Source organism: Myodes glareolus, chromosome 5, assembly GCF_982192425.1.
Source record: "Myodes glareolus chromosome 5, mMyoGla1.1, whole genome shotgun sequence".
NCBI classification, from domain to species: domain Eukaryota; kingdom Metazoa; phylum Chordata; class Mammalia; order Rodentia; family Cricetidae; genus Myodes; species Myodes glareolus.
Window position 1 is genome coordinate 73,938,776 of NC_142030.1, and position 22,266 is coordinate 73,961,041.

The window sequence follows — 22,266 nt, forward strand, 5'->3', positions numbered from 1 at the left end:
GGGTGGCTTTGGAATACAATTCAAAGAAGTATATTTGGTCAAAGAAGTATATTTGGTAAACAAAAGTTCAGTGGTATGGATAGGAAGAGTCATGGTCTTTTAAAGGATGTGGCCTTAAAAAAGTATGTGTGGCCACCAGTAGATCAATCAGGCTCCACTGGATGGCCCCACACCTGTCAGTATATGGGCAGCACAAATTGGACTCATGGGGTTATTAAAAAAAAAGAAAAGATGTGAAGTTGAAAGGAAAAGCATAGGGTGTGGGCTGGATCTGAGAAGAGTGGGGGATAAATATGATCAAAGTACATTGTGTAAAATCTCATAGTACTAATAAAAGTATTATATTGAAAAATCCAGTGGTAAGCCTTCATAGTCCTGTATTTTAAAAGAGGTAAAGTGACTTATTTGCCAGTAATTTGTAAGATAACATTAGTATTGGCACAATATTAGTGGAGTGTAGAACCTGGCGACAGAAGAGAAACCCCAGCAAAGCAGCAGTCCAAACCAGTGACGGCGTGAGCCTAAACTAGTTCTGAGCTTTGCGAGGGTGCGAGTTCTTTCTTCTGTTTATGGCTGTAATCTAAGAGCTTGCAGCATTTCCATGGTTTATAATGTGAGGTGTAAAATACTAGATAAAAATGCATGGATAGATTGGCTTAACCTTCATTAACAACTTCAGAGAAAGAGCTAGACTCATGACTATTCAGTGACCAAGTGGATTGAGAATAAAGAGGTTTAGAAGAGAAAATGCCAAAGATGGCTGAGATTTTGACCTTGAGCGTTTCTGAGGACAATTTTACAGTTATGAGAGAAGGAAATGGCTTTAGGGTTGTTGAAAAAGCAATAAATATGCTAATTCACTTAAAATATTTCTTGAATGAGTTGTGGTATTGAATAAAATTTAGTAAAAATGATTAGAGTAAGATAAAAGTTGAATTATTATATTTCTTTTTCAATTTATAAACCTCTAAGATAAATAAATATGTTTATATTTGTGATGGAAGAGTAGTATAAACAATTCCAAGAAGTAAGACTATTGTCTTTTAAAGAAGGTATTATTTTAATTCTATTTATATGTGTTACTTTAATTCTATATATAAATAACTTGCAATTCTATATTTGGTTTTGACTTTTTTATAATTTTTTTTCTTTCATGTGTTTGTAGTGTACATGCATGCTGTGTATGTGTGTGCACATGTGTATAATAGTGGAGGCTTGAGGCTTATATCAGTAACCTTTCTCAGTCACTCTGCCATGTTACTCTTTGATTCAGTTTCAGTCAAGCCTGTAGCTCACTGATCCAGCTTGTCTTCACTCTCAGAGGGTGGAGCTGCAGGCTGGCTGCTGTGCCCACCCAGCATTTACATGGGTTCCTGGGATTTGAGCGCAGATTCTTTTGCTTGTGCAGCAAGTGCTTTAATCACTGAGCCACCCCCACCTTCCCTATGAAGTTTTCTGTGTTCTATATAATTTATATACAAATACATATGGAGAGAATATGCATGAATTTATAATAGTAAATTAATATTTTTACCTCTAGAAAGAGTTAACTGTATAATTTTTAAAACTGCATGGATTCCCCATAATAAATATGGGAAACTTTGTCACATTTGTCATACTGATTAAATCGGATTTATGAATCAGAGGGAATCACGAGTTGAAATAATACAGATATAGTAGAAATGATGCTTTAATATCTAATTTTCTAACATTTAACTTTGTGATTGTTTGCCTATAAAATAGTCTTTGAAAGCTAGCAAAAGCACTCCTGTAGGTGGGAACTTGGCTGGCAGAGAAAAGCACATGCAGTTTTAAAAACTAGCCCCATCAAGTGAAGGGAAGATACCAACAGGGCAGATTAGATAAATGCAAGGGTGTGTAGTTCTCCAGGGACTTACCGGGAAGACAGCTCCCTCCAGGTGACTTTGCAATGATCTTGAGAGTGTAAGAGCGGCCAGTTTAGACTTAGGAAACAGCCTTAGGAAAGGATAGGAGTTAGAAAGCCAGGGCAATGTGTGGTGAATGGAAAGTAGTTTTGACTGATGCTTGACTATTTCAGAGAAAGTAGATCAGCTGTGTCTCTGAATATCAGATGGGCCATATTCTGGAAAGATTAAAATGGCAGTCTAAGGTAAAATATTTATTTTGTAGATAGTTGGAAGACCATTGAAAAAAAGTCACTTTACAAGTCTTAGGAGAAAAGGTCTGTTTGTATGTTGATGCACCTAAACAGGTTATTAAAGTTGAGGGGACTCTGGGATGGGTTATGTATATAGTAGCACTCTAGTTTTTCAATGGCCTCTACCTAGAGTCTATATGGATAGTTGGATATAAATATTTGCCGATTTAATGTTTACCTTATCAAATAGAAAAGACTGGCATGCGTATGATAGCTAATACTGTATTTTTATCTTTAGGTATCCAGAATGCTCCCTGGAGGACTTGTGGTTCTTGGAATATTTATAATTACAGCTTTAGAACTAGCAGATGATTTTCAAACTGTCCTGCGCAGAGTAAGTCCAATGTAACATATACTCTTAATGAGATAAACGTTAAATGTTATTTAATTATATGCTTGTGTATTGATCTTAAGCAGGAATGTATTAGTGTTCCATAATTCTTTATGCTACAATTTGTGGAAATGGCATTTTCTATTCATTTATTTGCAGATCTTGTGTGTAATGAATCTAAATATTTTTCCAATCAAAGGTAGATATTTTAAAATATTTTTTAAGGTTTGTTAATTAAAGATGTATATATGGTGGTGGTGGTGATGTGGTCAGGCACCCACCATAGTGAACTTTTGGAGGTCAGAGAACAATGACAACTTCGTAGACTCAGTTCTTTCCTTCTGTCTTTTCATGGCTCCCAGGGCTTGAATTCAGGCTGTCAGGCTTCCACATCAAATGCCTTTACCTGCTGAGCCATCTAATTGGCCCTCAAAACAATTTTTCAAAAGATGATATCATAATGTTATACAACAAGTTAAAATGGTTTAACTGTTTTTCTTGTGCAATAGCAGTTTTCTTATAGACCCTCCACTTAGGAGGAAGCGATTGTAGTAATATCATGTTACTACTAGCTTACAAGCTAGTCACATCTCTTGAAGTTCTGAGGCTAATATATATATAAATATTAATCATATGTTTATACTTTATTCCTGGATGGGGTGCATATCCTGCTTCTCATATTTTTTTTGTTTTGCTACTACATCAGAAAACCAGGTAGTGTAATCAATCCAAAACTAAATGTAAAAGTCCCAAGCTGTTTTCTCTTAAACTTAAACTCAGACCTAAAGTAGTCCTCAGGAGGCTCTCCTATCTTTACATGTGTACTTTCACGAGCGCATCTCACCATGTGAGCAAGAGGAACCTTATACCATTCAGAAGAACAAAACTGGTAGCTGGGGGCAATTTAGAAAAGCAATCTACAGGTGCTGTAGACACCTCCACTTTTGTAACCTCCGCTTCAGACAGTTCACATGGGTGATACGTGGTGCCTAGGAAGAAAGGCTATATTCCTCCCAGCATGTTTTCCAGTCTTTTGCACTCATTCATTTTAAGTAAATGCCTTTTTTATTGCATCATTTTTGACAATTTGGAATACATTTTGAATCTCTGTGCATGTGCTGATTAGTTTTCACTCTCAACCTAGAAGGGGAGAGGTCTTCATGAGGAGTCCTCAGGACCAGACTGGCCCGTGGGCCTGTCTGTGGGAGATTATCTTGATTGCTGTGTAAAGCCTCAGCCCTTTGTGGGCGACATGGTTTCCTAGGAGGGTTTCCTGTGTGTGTTCTCTGTGTTCTCTTCACAGACAGCCTTGCCTACACAATCTCAATCTCATTGAAAATAAGCATCGGAAAGAAACAGTGGTCTCAAGAGATACTACAAGAAATAATTTTGTAAAATGTGTTGTTTATTGCCAATAATTTTGGTCATTATATACTATTGTCTTTTGTGAAACAATTTCTTTTGATATTGTCAGGAAGAGCATGTACCTTCTGACCAGTTGTTTCCAGTTTATAGACCATAAGAATTAGGTGGCAAATTAGATCTCTCTACATATCCAACATTGTTGGAAGAAAGCTTAGAGCCACATTCATGACCCTCTAAACTAATTCCAAGTCCATGTTTTATATTTAACATTTCTGACACAAATTTAGGTCACTATTCTGATTTTTTTCCTCTTAATTTTTTACTGCTTTCATTTTTTGTGAAATTTAAATAAGAAAAGCTAACAAGGAAACATGTTTCATTTTTGTGGTTAAGAAAATCATTTATTTCCTTTATAACAAAAATAAAACTTATGTTCTATATTTTATATAAATATTAGTTGCCTAAAATTAATTTAACATGTCCAGTTAATTGTTAATTATAGGGAATTATGTTTTTTCTTAAAACTCAATTTTTATGTGAGTCCTTTTATGAAATCACAAATGGTTAGTGTATCATGATATAGTCCATGAAATTCTGAAGATTAGGAATTGTCATTGTCTTTTTCCACATTTTTCATTTTGTGATGAATTCATGTGTATTTCTCTGTCTTTCAGCTAATATTTTCTGTGGAGAAATCTATGAATAGAAAAAGACTATGGACTGTCACAGAGGAAGAGGTCTCAGAACGAGTGATACTTCACTTATGTTCTTCTACAAAAAAGTATCTTTTGTTTGGTTGTTTATGTTAATGTCTGTGGCTCTAGCCACACCACTCACATGCACACTGCAATGGCCTTGCTTTTTCCCTTCTCTCCCTGATATGCTATGCAAATCACAGTTCTACAGTTCTTCCTTAAACATTTGTTTAAATCATCCTTTTGGGAAAAGACTATTAAGTTTGTAAAGAACACATTGTTATCATTAGGACTGTCAATAATAATGTTAATAATAATAAGGGCTACTGGTCATGTACTGAATTATAGAGTTTGATAGAGAGAAAGGACTTAGGATTCTGAATTCTTTGCCAGCTTATACCATGTATATATTTTTGTACTGTAGGTTTCTTTCAGAGATAAATTTAAGCATATAATGTTTTGCTATGTTAATATAATTTTCAGCCAGGCACTGGTGGTGCATACCGTTAATCCCAGCACTCAGAAGGCAGAGGCAGGTGGATCTCTGTGAGTTCAAGGCCTGTCTGGTTGTTCTACAGAGCAAGTTCCAGGACTGACTGCAAAGGAACCCTGTCTTGAAAAACTTAAAAAAAAAAAGCCAAACAAATATAATTTTCATCTTCGATTCTTATAGTTAAAATGTGCAATTCAAAGTACCTATAATTGAGCTGGACAGTGTAGGAATTCTTATGCCTTTGCTGTGGACAAGTGACCTCCTTATACTCTCTCCTCTATAACTCCTCAGGATAGATGGTCGCTAAAGAAGAGACACAATCCAAGGACCCACTAAATGAGGACTTGGAGAAGGCCAAATTAAAAAGAGACTTTTCCTGTGGAAGATGAATGTTTAACGTATTTGTCATTGGCCTGGGAAGTATCACAACCCAGTAAATGTTCCTGGGATGGATCCTATCTGAAACAACACTCCTTTACGCTGTGTAGAGTTTGTGTGAACAAGAACTCAGGGCTGGATCCCATCTGAAACAGCACTCCTTTACGCTGTGTAGAGTTTGTGTGAACAAGAACTTATAGGTGCTTCCTTGCCATTTATTATGATTAGCAATATTTGCAAAACAGATGGGAATTTGTGTTTTCTTTGCTTTTTTAAGCACCAGGCATACTACAGTCAGCAATTCATATACATGGGTAATAGACATAAAACATAAACACTCAAACATTTATATAAATGCATAGCTATATATATGCATAGCATGAGTAATAAAAACCAATAAAAATCATGGTTAAAACTGAAGATGAGAGAAGCAGAGCAGCCAGCCACTAGGGAGACCTTTTACCTCTCCCAAAGCTCAGACTGAAGGGGTGATCCTCAGACTGCCTAGACTACACTGTGTTTCCACCAACCGCAGACTCCATACTCCACTGAGTTCCTGTCTCTTCCCCTATTTATTCCTCTCTCCGCCCAGCCATATTACTCCTGTCTCCACCTCCCAAGTGCTGGGATTAAAGATGTGTGACTCCCAAACACTGGGATTAAAGGTGTGAGCCACCACTACCTGGATCTGTTTTTGGATCAGTCTTGGTTAGTCCAGGGTAGCCTTGAACTCACAGAGATTTGTCTGCCTCTTTCTCAAAAGTCCTGAGATTAAAACTGTGTGCACCATTCCCTGGCCTCTAGTGACTTACTTTGTCCTCTGATCTTCAGGCAAGCTTTATTTATTAAAATACAAATAAAATATCACTACATATCTGTATATGTCTTTTAAACATCCAAAGTATTATAATTTGTAAGCACTCATATGTACCATTTTTGGTTTTGGAATTTCATTTTATTATCAAGAATTCTTTTGGAGTCATTTTTGACCTTAATTAGTAAAGATTATCTTGTCGAACTTATGATGTCCATGATCCAAAGGTAAGAAAAACTACTCCTTAAAGATTCTTTTTATTTTATAAGCTACTTTTAAAAGTCAGTATTCATCTCTATTCAAATGTAGTTTTATTTATATTTAGTTCTAGTAATTTTCAGTGTCATCGGTCCTTTTTAATGTATATGACCACGTGTAGTTTTTTATTTGTTTGTAGTTGTTCTTAGTCTCCCGGTTTATATTTGAGACGCTGATGGTGAAAGTGACTAAGGATTTTGTGTCACTACAGTGCCTAGTCAAATGGCACCCTGTGTGGTACAGAAGCCAGACCGGCATTTGCCTAAAAACAATATGAAAATGACTCAGCAGTGTAGGAAGCAAGGGGAGCACAGCCATACTGAGCAGCAGCTCGGTGAGCATGTGCTGCACACAGTCTTTAGGATGGGCCGTGGAGGCCATGGCTGAAAGCTGGTGCCCAGGCACCTTTTAGAATTCTCAGCAGAGCTCTCTGACCCTTTGTCTGCCTACCCCCAGGATGTTGCCAAGATTGTCTAGTGTGTATGAAAGACTATTGAAATTAACATATGATCTTTTTTTTATTTCCGTTTCCCTTATTTAGTCAACAGTCCAAGATGTTAGCTTGTTCAAGTTATATATAGATTTTATACCTTATATTTTTTAATTAATGCATATATTTTACCTAAACCATATCTTGTTTTGTTTTTCCACCTTCTCCCTGTTAAAGAGTTCAGCAAGACCTGCAGATTGGAAGTATCAAAACCGAGTGTCTACCTCCTGGCTGTCTCTAGAGTGTACTGTTCACGTTAATATCCACATCCCACTGTCGGCTACTTCTGTCAGTTATTCTCTGGAAAAAAATACAAAGGTATCCAAGTACAATGTGTTGTCTTCATTGATTACTGAATGGACTCTGCTGCTAATCTGGTTGTGATATTTATAACCCTTAAAACCTGTACTCTATTAAAATGATTGTTGTAATGTGTATGATGAACTTGTTACTCTAGCTGGATTAGGAATTTCTGTAGCATGAATAATGTCACAATACTAGTGTATTTAGCATAGCAGATACTTAATAAATATGTATTAGTTGGCATATAGAGTTTAGTTATGTCCATAGATTTACTAATGACCATCTCTTGACCCTGATTAGTTTTGCCTTTCTTTTTCTATTCCTTTGTATTTCATCATTTTTGTTCCTGTGTAATTTTTTTCTTTAATACTGCTTTATGCTTCTTAAGGCTCATTTTTCTACTTGTGAAAAGATAGTAGATGCTATTGGATGGTATTTCTATGCCCGTGTTGTTAATAAGACTTTGGAGTTTGTGTTATAAATTTTAGGAAAAGATCAGAAAACTTACTAAAAATTTATAAGAAGTTAAAAGATTAGGACTTTTTAATCTGTGATACTGGATTTAAACACCATGTTATTGACATTTTCAAAATTCTGTGTAGTAGGTGGAGAATAGTAAAATATAAAATAGGCTTGAGTAAGATAACTTTCCATCTAAAAGATTTCATATTGTTTTTAAGAGTGGACTTGTACGCTGGGCCAAGCAAATAGAAAATGGTGTTTATTTGATTAATGGTCAAGTTAAAGATGAAGATTGTGACCTATTGGAAGGACAGGTGAGTTCAGAGAGAATCTTATTTATGAAATAAGTTTCTAAGGGAAAACAACCTTATCTTTAGTCTTTGTCTTCATTAAAACAGGTTTCATTTACTCATTTCTGGGATCTTTCAGTTTTCATTTATTTATTTTGATGTGGGGTTTCTATGTATCCCTGGCTGTTTTAGATCTCACTATGTAGACCAAACTGACCTCAAACTCGCAAAGATCGGCCTGCCTCTGTCTCCCAAGTGTGGGGACTGAAGGTGAGCACTACCATTCTGGGTTCCAGGGTCTTATAAAGTAAAAGGCAAATGTTTTTTTCAGGAAGTGATAGGAAGAGTCTATTTCTGGTGTAATTGAGGTACTGAATCCTGGAATTAGGAATGTCATATGCATCTAAAACCTACCTACTCTCCAAATTGTAAAAGCTTGTTCAAAACTATCTTGTGTTCTACCATTTGTAGCTCTATGTGGAAGGTTCCATAAGGGTTTCTCAAATACCTTTAACCTGGATAAAGAGGAACTCTTATAAAGCAGGGATCTGCAAACTGGAAAAAGCCGTGTAGTAAATGCTTTAGGTTTTTGAAGACATGTTGTAGTTCAACTGTTCATCTCTCCTGTTGTCCCACTAAAGACATCACAGATGGTTGCTGTGGGACAATAGTCTTGTACCCTGTCACTTATATTGTATTGTTTTAATAAAACGCTGGTTGGCCAGTAGTCAGGCAGGAAGTATAGGCAGGACGACCGGGCAGGAAGTAGAGGTGGGGTGACAAGAATAGGAGAATTCTGGGAAGAGGAAAGAGTCCATCTGCAGTTGTCATAGAGGAAGCTACATACAGAGCAAGCAAGAGGAGAATGCCTCACTGATAAAAGGTACCAAGCAAGAGGAGAATGCCTCACTGATAAAAGGTACCAAGCCATGTGACTGACATAGACAAGAATAATGGGCTAATTTAAGATGTAAGAATTAGTTAATAAGAGGCCTGAGCTAATAGGCCAACAGTTTATAATTAATGTAAGCCTCTGTGTGTTTCTTTGGGACTGAACAACTGCAGGACCAGGCAGTACAGAAACCTCGGTCAACAGATGGTAATATAAATGAATGATCTTGACTGTTCCAGGAAATGCTCATTTACAGAGTAAGGTGGCAATGTAAATTTGACCTGCAGAAAATAATTTACTGATCTCAAGTCTGAAGGAATTAAAGTAGGGAATAATTTTAAGAGACTAATTGGTTAATTTGGGGTTTACAATACAGTGTGTCTGTACAAAACCAAAATTAAAGTAATTAAGATTTTATTTTCTCCTTGGTATTTAGAAAAAGTAAAATATTTTCTAAATTATCCTTTATTTTTCGTATACAACCTTAACAGTCTGGCTTTTATATTTTTTAGAAAAAATCCAGAGGAAATACTCAAGCAACTGCTCATTCTTTTGATGTCCGAGTGTTAACACAGTTGGTAAATATTTTTAAATCCACTTATTTAAAAATAAATTATTTCACCTATCATATTGAAAAATTAGGAATATAATTGTATTAATTAAAAAATATAGCAAGATATGAAACTATATAAAGCATTCAGTTATAAGAAGGTTACTGCCAAGAAGCATTGCTCTGGTTTAACCATTTTGAGCCTTTTGTCTCAAGGCTATTAAAGTGTTTCCATGTAAATACCTGTTTTAAAAGCTTGTGTACATATGTATTTAAATATATTGAGCTGTTGATTTCATTATTAAACTTAGAATTCTTAAAAACTTTTCAAAGAAGATGTGTGTTGGTATATGGAGAATTGTCATATACTTAATTTGAGGTATATATTCATTTTAAACTCTAATTTGATAAAAAAAAAAATCTCCAAAGGGGTCTGGCGCAATGGCTCGGTGTTTCACAGCATTTGTTGTTCTCGCAGAGATTATGGGTTTGATTCCCAGCACTCACATGGTGGCTCACAACCATCCGTAACTCCAGTTCATCAATTACCTCCTCTGACCTCCAAGTACACTGTATAAACACATGGTGCACAGACATACATGTGGGCAAAACATTCATACACATGAAATAAATCTAAAACATCTCCAGAGTATTATTTTGCAAGTTTCATTTTTTTTTCTGTATGATATTTTAAAATTATACATCTGTATGAAAATTCAATTTTTTAAAAATTGGGTCTGTTGAAGAAACCGAATCAAATAAAAATCACTTAAATTAAAACTACTAATTACTTCTAAATGCTGTCCACTTTAATACTGCCTTGAAGAACAGGCCATGATTATAGGAAGTATAAGAAATTTCGTTTCAATATTATTCTAGAGTTTGAAACTCAGAAATAGTACCAGAATTTTCAGTTTTTTAACTAAGAGAGAGTGGAGGTAATTTGGTTCATAAAGCTGCTTTCCCAGTTGTCTCTTTGTTTAACTATAAAGCATTGCTAAGTTTGGGATTGGATTTAAGCTTCTCACCCTAGTTTCCAGTGGTTTTTTTTTTTTTTTTTCATAGTACTTAGCAGTACATTTTTTGTCTTGTATTTTTACTGGACTTACTTACCTTTTGGGGGTGAGGGATTCGAGGTGGGGTTTCTCTGTTTAGCCCTGACTGTCGTGGAACTCATTCTATAGACCAGGCTGGCCTCAAATTCACTGAGATCTGCCTGCCCCTGCCTCCTAAGTGCTGGGACTAAAGGCATGCGTCACTACAACCCAACATAAATTACATTCTTAGAACTGGTTTTTGATGTTACTGATGGTATTTTTAAAATTTATTTGTTTTTTATTTATTCTTTGAGAATTTCATGCAGTGTATTTTGATCATGTTCTTTCCCTACCTCAACACTTTCCAGATCTGTTCCCTCACAAATTCACAATTTTCCTCTCTCCTAAAAGTTTAAAATAGCCAGGTATGCACGCCTTTAGTCCCAATGCTCAGGAGACAGAGGCAGGCAGGTCTGTGTGAGTTCAAGGCCAGCCTGATTTACAAAGTGAGTTGTAGGACAGCCAGAACTACACAGAGAAATCTTGTCTCAAGAAACCAAAAAAAGTGTAAAGTAGCAAGCAAACAAGCACACAAACAAAATCCATGGAGTCTCGGACTGGAGAGATGGCTCAGGAGTTAGGAGCACTGGCTGCTCTTACAGCAGATCAAGATCAAGAAAGTTCAATTCCCAGCACCAACGTGGAGGTTCACAACTGTCTGGTAACTCTAGGGAATTCAACACCCTCTCCAAGGGCACCAGGCTTCCATGTGGCGCACAAACATACATACAAGCAAAACACCCACACACATATAATTAAATTAAATCCTTATGATGTCGGCCATCTGAGCATGGGCACTGTCGTGGAGTGTGTTTGATATACCCAGTGTCATTCCACTGAAGAAAACTGATTTTTCCTCTTCCAGCAGCTATCAATGCAAATAGCTTTTTGGCTAGAGGTGGGACTTGTGCTCACTTCCTCTGCACTATACTGGTGTTTCGTTTGGCCTGAGTATGTTCAGATCTTAGGCATGCTATGACAGCCTCTTTGAAGGCTCCTGCCTTGTGCTATTTATGCTACTGGAGGAGAAAAGTAATCATAAATCTCCTCGTGCTGTAAATCCCATGCGCTGCAATAATGACTTGCTTGTAAGATGTGCTCGCTTGTTCAGCCACTTTTTTAAAAAATTGGTTTTAAGGCCGGGCAGTGGTGCACGCCTTTAATCCCAGCACTCAGGAGGCAGAGGGAGGTGGATCTCTGTGAGTTTGAAGCCAGCCTGGTCTACAAGAGCTAGTACCAGGACAGACTCCAAAGCTACAGAGAAACCCTGTCTCGAAAAACAAAAACAAAAACAAACAAACAAAAAAAACAAAAGAAAAAAAACCAACAACAAAAAAATGGCTTTAAGGCTTCCTTCATAAGATGGAACCATACCTATTATCATTAATGAGACCAGGAACCTGAGACTAGATAGGTCATTGGCCCTAGGGGACAAGGTACTACAGTTATTCTGCTAAGTCAACACAGCAACAAAATGATTTCTAATAGCATATGTCTGTACCCTCATTAGAAGAGCTTCTCCCAGTAGATGGCATTTAACTCAGAGACCCGCAGTTGTCCAGTGTTGAGAGAGCAAGAGACTTTGGAGCACTCGCTCCTAAATAAGGTGTCTTTGTCACACCCTCACAAGGCTCAGATCTATACAGAAGAGGATGTGCAACGATTGTTAGAGCCACGGGTAGATGACTTCAAGGAAACGACATTTCCCAGACACGGCAAGCATGATCGACATTTGAATTCAAGAGACTGGGACTGATGGACTGATACTTTGTTTTGTTTTAATCCTATTTTTTTTTCATCATGATCGTGAAGTCCTTTCAGTGTTATCATGCTGTCCTTGCTTTGGCACTTAGCCAATCAGATTTAAACTGTCTGAGCTGGGATGGGTTGATGGCACTTGATGTTCTTGCAGAAGACCCAGAGTTAGTTCCCAGAATCCCCGTGGAAGCTCACAACCATCCATCTATACTAGTTCCAGAGGATCTGACACCCACTCCTAGCTTCCTCAGTATTGCACACACATGTACACAGGCATGTGTTCCAGGCAAAACATTTGCATGAAATAATAATAAACATTTAAATGTCTGCAGCATCTGAAAAACAAGAAGTATTGAGTACTGTGTAGATTGGAGACAGTGGGGCGTGAAATGAAAGCAGCCATGTCACCCTATGAAACATAATATTATTTCCTGGTGACATTCTAGATGACGTTAGGGTCTTACCTGAGGAAAACATAGCAATAAATGTGTGTCTACGCATTGGTTTAGAATTTTACCATGTTTATGGTGTCCTAGTTTGTTATTTTCTGTGGCTTTCTTGTATCCCATGGCTTGTGTCTCCTACTGCAGCATGCCTTCTTTATGCATCTTTTTATCTTCATAATACTTTCCTAAGGAATCTATAAATAATGTATTTTAGGAGATATCTTAAGTACTAGTATTTTAAATATTCATGTAAGTGAATAAACATTAAGATGTAGTTGGTTTTCTATGTTAAGAATGCCTAGAAAATATATCATTTATAAAGAGACATATGAAGAACTTTTAATCATTTATGGAGAATATTTTCAAGTGCTTACTTAGACAAGAAATCCTTCCTTTTCTATAAAATGCCTACATAATAGTTAAATGTCTCCTGTAATGAATCATGTTAGGACTATTAGGACTAATAATGGACTACAATTTTGTCTTCAGCCCCTGAGCTCAGACCACAGATCCACAGCCACAGTCCAGATCTGTAGTGGCTCTGTAAACCTCCGGGGGGATGTGAAATGTCGAGCTTTCATCCACAGCAGCAGACCTAAGGTTAAAGATGCCGTGCAGGTAAGAGTAACTGCCATGAAAAAATGAAAATAACTTAACACAATATTAAATCCTAGAAGTTTGCTTTCTTTTTATCTTAATTTTATGATTATTAATTTGATTTTAATTAATGAAGTTCTAATCACTTTCAAGATTTTTATGTGTAGACTATCTATATGGATTTAATAAGTATTCCACTCTTGTAATATATCAGTACTTTTGAAATAATTTCTTTTGAGGGGAGTTCAGTTTCTTAATAGAAGTATTCACAGAAAGACTTCTTAGGTAATGTTTCAGAGTCCAAAAAAAAAAAAATGATGACCAGCATTTATATCATATTACATTTTCTGATTTTTGATTTAGAATATTGGAAAATTTTGTTTATATACAAACTTTAATTCTTTATTTGACTTTAATTTACTATTTAAATGTGGGTTACATAGGTGTATAATTAAACTACAACTGTGTTAATAGTAATAGTTATGCTGAGTGTATGAGAAGAACAAGTAGAAGAACGTGCCAGTTATTGAGTGGACATTCTTGTCCCCGAAAGCAAATCATGAGGATTTTTTTTTTTGTAATGAAATGATTCAACTTTCACTTATTTTATTTCTTACTGTGTTTTCCCCATAGGCAGTGAAGAGAGATATTTTGAACACAGTTGCTGATCGCTGTGAAATACTTTTTGAGGACCTGCTTTTGAATGAAACTCCAGAAAAAAAAAGTATGACTATAAGTACTTTTTTGTGTTTGTTCTGTTTCATACAGTAAGATAATCAAGATTTAACATGTATGTCATCTTCTATAGCATGTTTTATAATAGTAAGTTATTTTTTGACTTTTATTGCTGAGTAAAATCTTTTCAGTTCTCCCTCCTCCACCATTGTGTTTTGAACATTTTCTGTTAGCAAAGCTATCAATATTTAGCAGTTCCAAGGAAAACTGTTTTAATGTCCTGCATCCTTTTCTCCTCCTTTTAAAAATGAGTCCTTTGAGCATTTCTTACAATGTGTTTACACTGTGTTCACTCCCTCTATCACCCCTCCCGGGTCCTCCTTACCCTCCAGATTTATTCGTTTGTTGTTTTTTTTTTAAACACACGAGGCTAGTTTGTGCTGCCCATGTATTTTTGGATGTCTTGTCTTGCACTGGAGCCTACTTAATCTTCTAGGGGCCACACCTTTGAGAAGACTGACTTTGCTCTCAGCAGCTATCAATTGCAAGAGCCCCCTTAGCTCGCTTCCCTTCTCTGTGTTTGAGTTTGTGCTGATCTTGTGCATGCTGTCACAGTTGCTCTGTGTTCATCTGTGCGGCTGCCCTATATGTCCGGAAAGCACTGTTTCTTTATAGTCGTCTACCATCTTTGGCTCTTACAGTCTTTCTGCCCCTCTTCTGCAATAAGAGCCTTGGGCAGGGTTGTGTGTGATACAGATGCCTCACGTAGGCCTGAGCGTTCTGCAATCTCTCCTTCTCAGTACCACAACTGGTTGTGGGTCTCTGTGATAATTGCCATTTATTACAAAAGAGACTTCTCTGATGAGGGTTGAGAGATACACTAATCTATTGGTATAACAATAAGTCAGTAGGGGTTCGTTTAATGTGATGCCGGTTCAACAGCATATAGAGTAGTCATCTAGGGCCTCTGTCCTAGCCAGCCAGAGGTTCTTGGCCCTGTCAACAGTGCCAGATGTGAGCTCCAAACTGGAGTAAGCTTTAAGTCCAGTCTGAAGCTGGTTGGTTCCCCACATGACTCAGTGCCTTTGGCACTAGTCGACATGCCTTACCAAGCCAGTTGTCACTGTAGCTAGCAGCGTTCACAGCAGAGTAAGATTGATTTCTTTTTTTTCATCGAGTAGCATGCAAACCATCTTCTAGTACTGTGAAATCTGGTCTGTAAGAATGAGGCTTTCATATGAGCACCTGCTTGATTTCTTCATGCTCTCAGCAATAAGGTCTGACAGTGAGGTCATGGTGAGCAGACAAGAATACCAGCAAAAGCCTCTGCTGTTTAGGGATTTCTGGGATGTTCCTCGCCAGTAACTCCAAAAGAAGCAACCCATTCCCAGCACCAGACTTTTTATTTGCAGAGGCACCATTGCCCAAACTTTTTATATGTGAGCATGTAAATACTTTAGGAAGCATCTACAGTACTGGGTTTTCATATGATGTCTTTTGTGTGTGTTATCCTTTCCTGTATTCCCTCCTCTTCCCCCTTCCATTCCTGCCCCATATAACCTTTCTATTCCATTATTCCTCTTTGATTCTTTATATAGCTGCATCCTGTCTCCCCTCTCAGAGAGGATTTTTTAAATAATTGCCTCTAATTGAACTACTTTTCCAGAGTGAACAGTGTCAGCAGTTTGACTTTAAGATTTCGTTGGTGTTGTAGGTTTCAAGTCACCATAGGTGTACTCAAATATTAACTTATTAGTGTTTGCTGTGTAGTGGGTTTTCTAAGGTACTGTTTGTACACTGTTATGTTTTATATTTCCTAGATATTTCTCTAGCAGACTTGATTAGGTTCCTGATGGTTGAATTCCATCTCTGGGGAAACATAAATAGTTTATGTTTTACATCTTAGTGATTTGTATTAAAATAGTTTCGTACCCAAAACATATATTAAGTATGCTTTGGAAAATATACCTTTGTGTCTCCATTCCTTCTTTTCTGCTAGTGGGTGAATTTCTAATTCTAAATGTTTTGTTTTGATTTTCTTCTTTAATAAGTACTTATATGCATTGCAATTAACTCTTTGACATTCAGTTTTTGTAACATTCTTTAGTTGGGCAAACATAGAATCCAAATTTGAAGTGTGCTTAAGATTTTACGTGTCAGTTATCCATGAATATTATAACCATTTTCAAATTTTTGACTTAATATTCAAGTATGTTTGGTTCAAAATATACCATCATCCTAATTTTGCATGCTGTGGTACAAACTGCTGTTATGTAATTCTAACAGTAGGAGGCAGTGTGGTCAAAGAGTAAAATTATTCTTCCAGTTCTACACAAATGAGATCATACACTGAAAGTGGAAGAATCATGTAGTTTATGTCACCGAATTTCCCATGACACTTAAGGAATACTTTAGCATCTTCTGTTATAATTATATAAAGTAATCCTAGTTTCTTGAAGAGGAAGTGTAGGTTACAAATAGAATGACCCCAATTTTCTGCTTGATCTTTACATTGATAACTTTTTAATCATATCTGATGCAGACGTGATTACTATTTACAAAAATGTCTACTTCTGTGTTAGTTTGTTAGAGTCACATTTTGAGTTAACCAGCAGTTATATTTATGTAGCTAGTAACTTTTTTTAGAGGTGTATAGTCTAGTTTGCAAGTATCCAAAGAAATGGGAAACATGGATTCTGGGGAGATGTTCACTGAGAAAAAGTGCTTGCTCCAAGCATGAGGCCCTGAGTTCAGTCCCAAGAACAAAGCCAGATGTTGTGGCATGGGCTTCTATTCAGTGTTGGGGAGGCAAAATCAGAGAAGGCTCTTGCATTGACCTCAAACATTCATTAATGAAGAAAAAGCAATAAAAAAATCACAATACTTGCAAGGTTAAAACAAGAAAGTCAGCAATCTATAGGAGAGTTACAAAGTTGACTGAGTGTTCCATCGTAGCACACAGTGGGTCTTATGATAACATGTGATTAGCAACATCTCTACATTAAAGGCAAGGAGGGTTGTATGTTTCATAGGTGTATTATCTAGGTTCTTTTGAAGAAGCAAGGGAAATTGAGGAAAGACAGAACTCGATAGAAGCAGTTTCATCAACTAGAAAGTTCAAAGTCATTTTTATTTCAAACAGGTGTTTTTATGTTTTTTGAAGTAAATATTTATTAATACCAATAGCTGATATATCTAAATATTGATAATGTAATATTCTTTTTAGATTATGAACTTCCTCACCGAGTTTTCATTCCCCTTCCTGGATCCGCTATAAGGTTATGTGATTATAAATTTGGTGATGAATCGGCTGAAGAAATCAGAGACCATTTTTCAGAGATGTTAGATCATGAGATTCAAGTAGAAGACTTGGAAATTGCAGAGGAAGTAAACACAGGTAATTAAAATCTGCTTAGACCTCATCTAAATTCACCATGCCTTCCTGTTTTCTTAAAGCTAATTCTGTTTGATACTTCAAATTATTTTTTTGTTTGTTTTTTGAGACAGGGTTTCTCTGTAGCTTTGGAACCTGTCCTGGAACTCGCTCTATTGACCAGTCTGGCCTCGAACTCACAGAGAGATCCGTCTGCCTCTGCCTCCCGAGTGGTGGAATTAAAGACGTGTACCACCACCACCTGGCAATACTTCAGATTATTAACTGAGTGTTTACAAACACAAACATATGACAGATCTCTACACATAAAAACATACAATGAGCATTTTCTTTGGAAACTACCCAAACACATGGAGTGTTTTTTGAGCCTAGCAAGTGAATCTTCATGAGACAAATTCGGCTTTAAATGTGTGGAAATATGTAGCTTTCAAGAATTTATTTCAACATGAGAAAAGTTTTTCTTAAACCATTTTAGATAATTTTCCCTGTTTAATTTGTCATTTTTTTATGTTCTTGTTGTATAAGGGGGACACTAAAGTAAGGTGGGCAGCTGAAGAAATCATATAAAGATGGCTTGGGTAGAGCATAGCCTTGATACTGTCCAGTTGTGTCGCCCAGTGATTCCGCTAGCCTTTGTTTGCTCATTTGACCTGACCTTTGGGAGATTTTATTTGATTTGCCTTTTAGTTTTATTTTTCAATAAGTATAAGATATAAAAATGTATATGTAAAGAAATGTCCAAATAGATATTTCTAAATATTATGTAATAAAATTATTTGTAAATAGTAGGTACTGAGTAAAGAACAGCTTATTTTAGAAGTTTGTGGTTTGGTAGAAAGTGTCTGGGTTACTTTTGAATATGAATGTTTATTAAATATGAATAATAATTTTAAAAATTCTTTTTCTTCTTATTCAATTCTGTTTCATTAATTCCCAGTCCCCATCAGGGGAGAGTATAGGGTTCATTTTGGTAAAGCCATGTGTCATTTAAGCAGGCAAAACACTCATATATATAAAAATAAGTCTTTAGAAAGAAAAAATTTTAAAACAGAAAGTATAGTGGAGCCAGAGGACTCTGTGCCATTACAGCTATCCAAGAGGCTAAAATGTGAAATGATAGGCTCTCTTGAGCCTAGGAATTTGAGGCTACGTAGTCTATGTAAATTTTCCAGAGAGAGAGACATTTTTTTCCCCAAGAAATGATCTGGTAAAAATGAGAATGCCGAATGTTTGATGTTCATTAAAATCCCTTTACTTCCAATGATGATGTTTTACTTCATCTCTGTTGCTGCAATTATATACTCTGACTGAAAACAACTTAGCAGTAAGGTGGGTTTATATTAGCTCATAGTTTACAGTTTATCATCGTGACAGAAGTTGGTCCTGTCTCCTCCATAGGCAAGAGCAGAGTAATGTATGCATGTGTGCTTAGTCTCAACTAGCTTTCTCTACTTTGTAATTCAGGGCTCCATACCAGGAGAGGGCACCTTCAGCCTGGTCTTCTTACATCAGCTCAGGCAGTCTAGACAGTCACAGACATGCCTACAGGCCCACTTGATCCAAATAGTCCCTTACTGTAACTCTCTTCCCTTGTGAGGCTACATTGTGTCCATTGACAGCAGAACTCTCATGGGGAGAAGGAAGATTTTGTTGTGTTCACTTCCTGGTTTCTAGTACCTAATGATGTTTCTTGAGCCATTCTGTTAACCATAACCTAAATTAGTGGTCTCTAACCTTTCTAGTGCTGTTATCTTTAATGCAGTCCTCTTGTTGTGGTGACCCCAACCTTAACATTATTTTGTTGCTACTTCATAACTGTAGTTTTGTAACAGTTTAATATGCAGGGTGTCTGATATGCATCCACAGGGTGAGAACTGCTGGGTCCAAAATGAATCTCAGAAATGTGAGTGTATCAATAGAGTTTCTGTAATTCATCTTTTCTTTTTAATACATAGATCTGTATCCCAAGAAGAGGGGTACACAGATTCTATTCTTCTTTATTCTGGGTAGCAGTCAGCCTTCCTATAACTAAACTTTGTTCAAGAATATGGATCCATAAAACACTTACATTGCTTCTTGGCTGCATTCATGCTTCAAATTTCTAAATTTAATGTTCTAAATATTTTAGAGCCAAATAGTCCCACACACTTTATTCTCTTTGGTATAGTTTCTGAACAATATTTTTTGTTTTGTTTTGTTTTCTACCTATTTTCCTTCTTCTAGATTAGGAATTTCTAACCTGTGATGACCAAAACTCTTAAAGTTTATATTGGCTCAGAAGGTCTATAAACATCTTGAAAATATTTGTGTATTTGCTAGGAAATACACAAATACACAAATCTTGTATCTTTCAACAGGTTAGTGATTTAAAGAAATAAAATTTCTTTATCATAATACAAATTACATTTGTTTATTACCATTACCAAATAGTATCTACTAGATCATCCTAAAAATTAATTACCAGAATGAGTAGAATTGTATACCCATCATCTCCAATATGTTGATTGATGCTTTAACTTCAAGTACTTTAGATTATGACTGTATTTGGGGGTATTTAAAATCTGATTTTGTTAAATGATATCATTAGCATAGGCCCTAACCAAATTGTGCCAGCATCCTTAGGACAGGAGGACACTGACACATATAGAGGGTACAAAAAAAGATTGTACAGCAAGGAAAGACCAGCGAGGACAAAGGAAAGCAGCAGTTATCTGCAAGCCGAGGAGGGTGTATTTAGAAGACATCAAAAGTATTCATACCCTGATATTCAGCTTCTAGCCCACAAAATGAGAAAACAAGATTTCTGTTGTCTAAACCAAACAAACCAAAACAAAACAATATCCTCTACTCTGATTTAAAAGATAGACTGATGTTAGAGAATATAGTAAGATCCTCAGAGTACCTAGGGACTACTTAAGAATAATGATCAGAATGCTAGGGTCTACAGTTACTTCATTGGTGATTCAATAAGAAAAAAATTTTTTTTCCCCAGGCGTGGTGGAAGATTTAAGTGCTAGTCCCTAAGTCCTAGCACTCAGGAGGCTGAGGCAGGGAACTGCCAGCCCGAACTACACAGGGAATTCCAGGCCAGCCTGGAACTTCTCAGGTAGAACAGTACAACAAAAGTTGCAAACATAGGCAATACGTATCGTAAGTATATGATCTACAAGGCTTTTCTTTTTCTATCTTTAAACTGTATTTTTTTTTTCTTGAGAGCCAGTACTCTGAGTAGACAGTAGATTAGGTTCCTAAAGTTCTGTCTTCCTTCTCTTTAGCAAGTGTATTGTATAACAAGGGTCAGTGCAGTCAGTGGTCATCTACCCTTGCTGTCAGATGGTCAGTCTCGACTCAAGGGTGCTGGTGTTTTTCTCATTACCATGCCCTCCCTGTGTGTAGCAGGGTGAGGGTGTGCAAACACCAAGGCCACTGAGTCTTGTCTTCGTCCTGAGCCTGCCAGTCTAGATGACGAAATAAGACCTTGATTTCCGTTCCTACTCCTTAAAGGTGGGAAGAGACATCCAGTTTTAGTGTTCTAATGTTCTCTCTCATTATTGCCTTTATTTTTCACTGTGGTGACTACACAGAGAAGCCCTGTTTTGAGAAACAAAAAGAAAAGAAATGACTTTTAGACCTCAAAACAATACACTTTATTTAATATCAGAATTAAGTGCTTGCCCCGTGGGCCATATTTTATCTTTTGTTTTAGCATTGTTAAATATTAATATCATGATCCAAGGAATATAAAATATCTTAAATACTCATGATAAAATTGTACTTAATCCCTCGTTAAAAACTGAGTAGTCCTAGGTAGCATGTAAATAGTAATTCATGTATCTGCTTTTGTAGGTTTTAACTTTTATAAGTGTAGCTTGGGAATTTAGAGTTTGTTTGTTTTTTTTTTTGCTGTTGTTATTGGAGGTGGTGTGTTTTTTGGGGGGGTAGTTTATTTTTGTTTTTGTTTTTTCTTTTTTTCTTGTTTTGGTTTTTCGAGACAGGGTTTCTCTTTGTAGCTCTGGCTGTCCTGGACGTCACTTTGTAGACCAGGCTGGCCTTGAACTCATGGAGATACACCCATCTCTGCCTCCCAAGTGCTGAGATTAAAGGTGTTAGCCACCATTCCCAACTGGAAATGTAGTTTTATACCTCACTGCATTTTGATTTTCTTCCTGTTTATCTTTTTTCTTACTCTGGCAGTGTAAGGTGAAGACGACATCTTGGTTAAAATGCCTGGCAAGCAAGTAAAGGGAGACAGGACTTACTGTGGCGTACAGCTCAGGAGTGCAGTCTGTCCTGGGGGGAGTCACAGTGGCAGGCGTTTGAGAGAGCTGGTCACATGGTGTCTGCAGTCTGGAAGCAAAGAACAGTGAATGGACGCTCAGCTAGCTCTCTACTTTTCCTGCAGTCCAGGGTACAAGCTCAGGGGATAGTACCACCCATGTTTACAGTAAGTCTTTCCATCCTAGGTGACTGAATTGAGGTCATTCCTCGTGTGTGCGCTTGGAGGTTTGTCTCCTAGCATTCTAGATACTGTCAGGTTGACCAGCAATGCTTACCATCCCAGATGGGTTACCTGAATGTTATTTATTACAGTAACAAAGGGAACACAAGAGGAGTTTGAAAGTTGGGTGTGGATACTCAGTTATAGAATATGTAGTATAGAAACTACACTGATAGGAAACAATGACTTTCTAGATGTGCATATTTTTCTGTGGAATGAGTAATGCAGTGGCAATATTACCATTCAGTGTAAAACCCTTTGAGACATATGAATTATAATCAAGCTAAGAATTTATTATGTA

General features: G+C 36.7%; 1 protein-coding gene across 5 annotated transcripts in view; it reads left to right on the plus strand.

The window, feature by feature from the left end:
* The window catches only part of Odr4 (odr-4 GPCR localization factor homolog), a 33,312-nt gene that overhangs the window by 5,350 nt on the left and 5,696 nt on the right, over window positions 1-22,266 (plus strand). For 4 of the 5 annotated variants that reach the window (XM_048431017.3, XM_085688137.2, XM_048431016.3 and 1 more), the window contains 9 exons: window positions 2,418-2,513; window positions 4,550-4,656; window positions 6,446-6,482; window positions 7,181-7,321; window positions 7,987-8,082; window positions 9,463-9,528; window positions 13,291-13,419; window positions 14,032-14,122; window positions 17,300-17,470. In XM_048431017.3, the coding sequence (XP_048286974.1) occupies window positions 2,418-2,513; window positions 4,550-4,656; window positions 6,446-6,482; window positions 7,181-7,321; window positions 7,987-8,082; window positions 9,463-9,528; window positions 13,291-13,419; window positions 14,032-14,122; window positions 17,300-17,470 (934 nt within the window). Of the gene's footprint in view, window positions 1-2,417; window positions 2,514-4,549; window positions 4,657-6,445; window positions 6,483-7,180; window positions 7,322-7,986; window positions 8,083-9,462; window positions 9,529-13,290; window positions 13,420-14,031; window positions 14,123-17,299; window positions 17,471-17,580; window positions 21,083-22,266 lie in introns of those variants that run through there. The other variant, XM_085688136.2, reaches the window with a different exon arrangement.